This window comes from Octopus bimaculoides, chromosome 13 (genome assembly GCF_001194135.2).
Source record: "Octopus bimaculoides isolate UCB-OBI-ISO-001 chromosome 13, ASM119413v2, whole genome shotgun sequence".
Classification (NCBI taxonomy): Eukaryota; Metazoa; Mollusca; class Cephalopoda; order Octopoda; family Octopodidae; genus Octopus; species Octopus bimaculoides.
Genome location: NC_068993.1, coordinates 55,534,151 through 55,538,375, shown reverse-complemented (window position 1 = coordinate 55,538,375; position 4,225 = coordinate 55,534,151). Strand labels below are relative to the sequence as shown.

The following is a 4,225-nucleotide window of genomic DNA, read 5'->3' as shown; positions in this document are numbered from 1 at the left end:
ACAAGTTTTAAGAAACGTGGCGAAAAACTAGCTCAGGAAGGCAGGGCCACTACTCCCTGAGACCCCTTTCAGAGACCCCCCCCCCACCGTACAATGCCACATATTTATTTGGAGGGAGATGGCATAGAAGATTACATCCATACTAGCAGTAACTTAATCTTAGCAGAAATTGAATAATAATCAATTTCAACTATTCAAAATTTCCCAAGGGTTTATTGAAATATCAAAAAATTTTTTTTCTTTACTGATACATATATATATGAATGATACAATCTGATTGCCACATAAAATTATATTAAAAGCAGTCAAATTACTAGCAATCCCAGGTAACACATAACTAAGAGCAGTATTGAGCAGTTAGTCATGAAAATAAATGGAAAAGAAGAACTCAAATGCACACTTGTATTTTTAGTACTATATCTATTAGAGTAAAGCTGTCACCTAAATACTTCTGAACACACACAGTGCTGTGATAAATGGAAAGCTGACTGACCTTCACTATCTTCTAACTTGCTGGGGTCCCATAATAATCGGTCCTCATTTTCATATGCTGTGAATAAACCAAAAATTAGGACATACATTGTTACAAACCCTTTTATCAGTAGATAAGGATAAAAAAAAAAAAGAAAAAAATTCAACATATACTGCAGGGGTTCCACTATCTTCTGCAAACATGGTAGTAATTTATTATCATAGACATGCATGAAACCCAGGTGCATAGCTTAGTGGTCGGGGTACTTGGCCCACAATTGTAAGGTCACGAGTTTGACTCCTGGTGGCATGTTGTGTCCTTGAACAAGACACTTTATTTCACGCTGCTCCAGTCCACTCAACTGGCAAAAATGAGTTCTGCCTGTAATTCAAAGGGCCAACGATGTCACACTGAATCTCCCTGAGAACTATGTTAAGGTTACACATGTCTGTGGAGTGCTCAGCCACCTGCACATTAATTTCATGAGCAGGCTGTTCCATTGATCAAATCAACTGGAACCCTTGTTTGTCATAACTGACAGAATGCCAGTAGTTAATTAGTTATGACACTCAGACAGCAGCAATGAAAATCCTGTTTGTGGTCCCTATTGTGGCCAAGTATTTAATGCCCATAAAATGTTCTGCAGAATAATCTTATTCATTACATTACACTAGAGCTCCACGTGTACATCTATACGAATACTTTTTAATTATTATATACTTTCCACTGTTGAGATTCCCAGATTTTTAGAAAGCACAGTGAAATTAATTTATACCCTAAACTCAACTATTGTCTTTTTGATAGTCGAACACCCTGCATAGAGCTTACCTTGAGTACTGTTCCCCATTTCCAAGTTATGGCTATAGTCAGTTGTTGAACCTAGTTTGTGAAGTGGGCTAACAGAGAACTTGCTCGAAGTTCTTGACACTGGATGACACAGCAAAAGGAAATCCTGGTGTTTTCTTCCTCTCACACCATCCTACCAACAATGCAAGTTGTCTAACAATATGGAATGGTGGTGGTTTGCTAAGTAACTTACCTGGTGCATCACCATACGAACTAAGTCCTTCAGGTACTTGAGCCTGATAGTCGTGACCAACTTGAATAACCTGAAAGAGGTAAGGTAAAAGATTTTCAGAATACCATGAAGATGATGATGTTTAAAACCTCCACAGCCTTCATCTTCCCATTGTTTAAACTTTTTGATACCAACCTGACCAAAACACCAATTCCCTGTTGCAAAGTGAGCTAAATTAAAAACCTGTAATAATTTCATGTCCCTTTATATTCTAAAACAACAGCTTAATAAGAACAGAGTTATTTTTATAAATTCTTAATTATTTTCAAAATTAACCGAAACAAAGAGTAAATTTCAGGATTATATATGGTAACAAAAGGGTTGAAATCTCAATAGCTTCCATCTCATCACCGTTTAATATCTCTACTTTTCCCATATCCTGATCGGTTTAAAGCCCCCTCATCTTTCCAAAACTTGCACCATAACACCCTCAAGAGTTTCAGGCCCCACTTCTCTGATTTCTCTATTGACGTTCTTCAGTTGCACCAGTGTCTCCGGTTTGCTGACATAAACCCTCTCTTTCAGGTATCCCCACAAGAAAAACTCCGTGCTAGTCAAGTCTGGGCAACGTGAGGGCCAGCTGACATTGTCGTAGCAGGAGATTATTCTCTCTCCAAAGCACTGCCGTAGCAACTGCATTGTTTCTCTTTGTGGTATGAGCAGTTACCTCATCTTGCTGGAAACACATGTGAGGTCTACTTTGAATGGCTGGGCGCAAAAAGGTCTCAGTCATGGATACCTGAAAGAGAGGGTTTATGATGAAACTGCAGACCCTGGTGCAACTGAAGGAGAACATCAGAGAAGTCGGGTCTGAAACTCTTGAGGGTATTATGGAATAAGTGAGTGGTCAAGAAGTTTGTTTTGCAATCATGAGGTTGTGGTTCTGATTCTATTGCATGACATCTTGGGCAAAATGTCTTACCATTCTCAACAACATACTGATAAACTACAGTAAATTCCCTCTCATCACTAGCCTTATACCTACTACAAATTCCCGAGGAATTGTACAATGGGACAATTTAATAATTAAACACACAGCCGATTAACAATGATCTTTCTATCAACAATGCAACTAATTTGTTGAAGTAGGTATAGAACTAATTTTTAACCAGCCAAGCAAGATGAAGCAGCTTGCCTGACTGGTTAAAAAAAATATTGGCTTCAGATTTGAACCATTGATCATATAATCAGTGGTCCACTAGTCTAAACAAAGAATCTTATCTAACAAAGCACATACAAAGAAAAGATGTCACATTAGCATAAGTTTGTAACCGAATATGATATAGTTGTCTTTAGTACACAATTAGAAGGATGAACAGCAAAGTCAGCCTTCATGGAATTTGAACCGCACTATACACAATACAAATCTGTTTCTGACACTCCAATGGCAGAACGACCAAAACTTGAAGAATATTTACCTTTTTCCAATCTTCTTCATTTTCTGGTTGGTAATCATAATCATCTGGGTCATCATCTTCGCTGCCCGTCTGACTGTTAGCTGTTAATATATAATAAATAACATCGTCATAATAACACCACATATCTGTCTGCTAGCTGTAAATATATAACAACACCCCATCACAACAACACTGCCTGTCTGCTAGCAGTTAATAAATAATAAATAATATAACAACAGCAACGCTGTTTGCTTGCTGGCTGTCAATATTTAATAGATGAAACACCAGCCATCTGCTAGTTGCTAATACATGATATATAATAATATCTGTTTGCTAACTGCTATCATCATCATCGTTGTTGTTTTATAATGCCCACTTTTCTTTGGACAGATGCTTTTCCTGTCATCAATCCTTACCTGTTTCCAAGTAACATAGATATAACAACATATACACACACGACAGGCTTCTTTTAGTTTCCACCTACCATATCCACTCACAAGGTATTGGTTGGCCTGGGGTTATAGCAGAATTAACGTGCATGTGGCTGAGCACTCCACAGATATGCACAGCCTTAAAGTAGACTCCAAGCAGATTTAGTGTGACACAGAACGTGACAAGGATGGCCCTTTGAAATACAGGCACATGCCAGTACCACCTGACTGGCTCCAATGTTAGTGGCACGTAAAAAGCACCCACTACACTCTTGGAGTGGCTGGCAGTAGGAAGGGCATCCAGCTGTAGAAACCTTGCCAGATTAGATTGGAGCCTGGTGCAGCCTCCTTGCTTGCCAGTCCTCAGTCAAACCATCCAACCCATGCCAACATGGAAAGTGGATATTAAACGGCGATGATAGTGATGATTCATTCCATTTTTGCTAGCTGAGTGGAGTGGAGCAATGTGAAAGTGTTTCACTCAAGGACACAATGTCCTGCTGGGAATCGAACCAAGTCGCATGCCTTCATTTGGCAATTCTAAGGGAGGGAGGGAGGTCGATGATATCAATTCCAGTGTTCGACTGGTACTGATTTTATAGACCCCCAAAAGGATGAAAGGCAAAATTAACCTCAGAATGTATAGAGCCAAAAGAAATGCTGCCAAGTACTTTGTGCAACATGAGAATGATTCTATCAGCTTGCTGCCTTAAATAATTAAAATGATAAATTTAATTAAAAAAAAATTTTTTTAATTAAAAAAAGTCCCACTGTGTGGCACCTTGGGCAAGTGTCTACTATAGCCTCGGCCCGACCAAAGCCATGTGAGTGGATTTGGTAAATGGAA

At 38.9% G+C, this 4,225-nt stretch overlaps 1 protein-coding gene across 6 annotated transcripts in view; it reads right to left on the bottom strand.

Annotated features, from left to right (window-relative positions):
• The window catches only part of LOC106881566 (mesoderm induction early response protein 3), a 42,463-nt gene that overhangs the window by 14,017 nt on the left and 24,221 nt on the right, over positions 1-4,225 (bottom strand). For 4 of the 6 annotated variants that reach the window (XM_052972499.1, XM_052972495.1, XM_052972498.1 and 1 more), the window contains 3 exons: positions 2,969-3,048; positions 1,513-1,581; positions 494-563 (listed from right to left, as the gene is read on the bottom strand). In XM_052972499.1, coding sequence (XP_052828459.1) covers positions 494-563; positions 1,513-1,581; positions 2,969-3,048 — 219 coding nt within the window. Of the gene's footprint in view, positions 1-493; positions 564-1,511; positions 1,582-2,968; positions 3,049-4,225 lie in introns of all 6 variants that reach the window. The other 2 variants (XM_052972496.1, XM_014932021.2) reach the window with 1 other exon arrangement.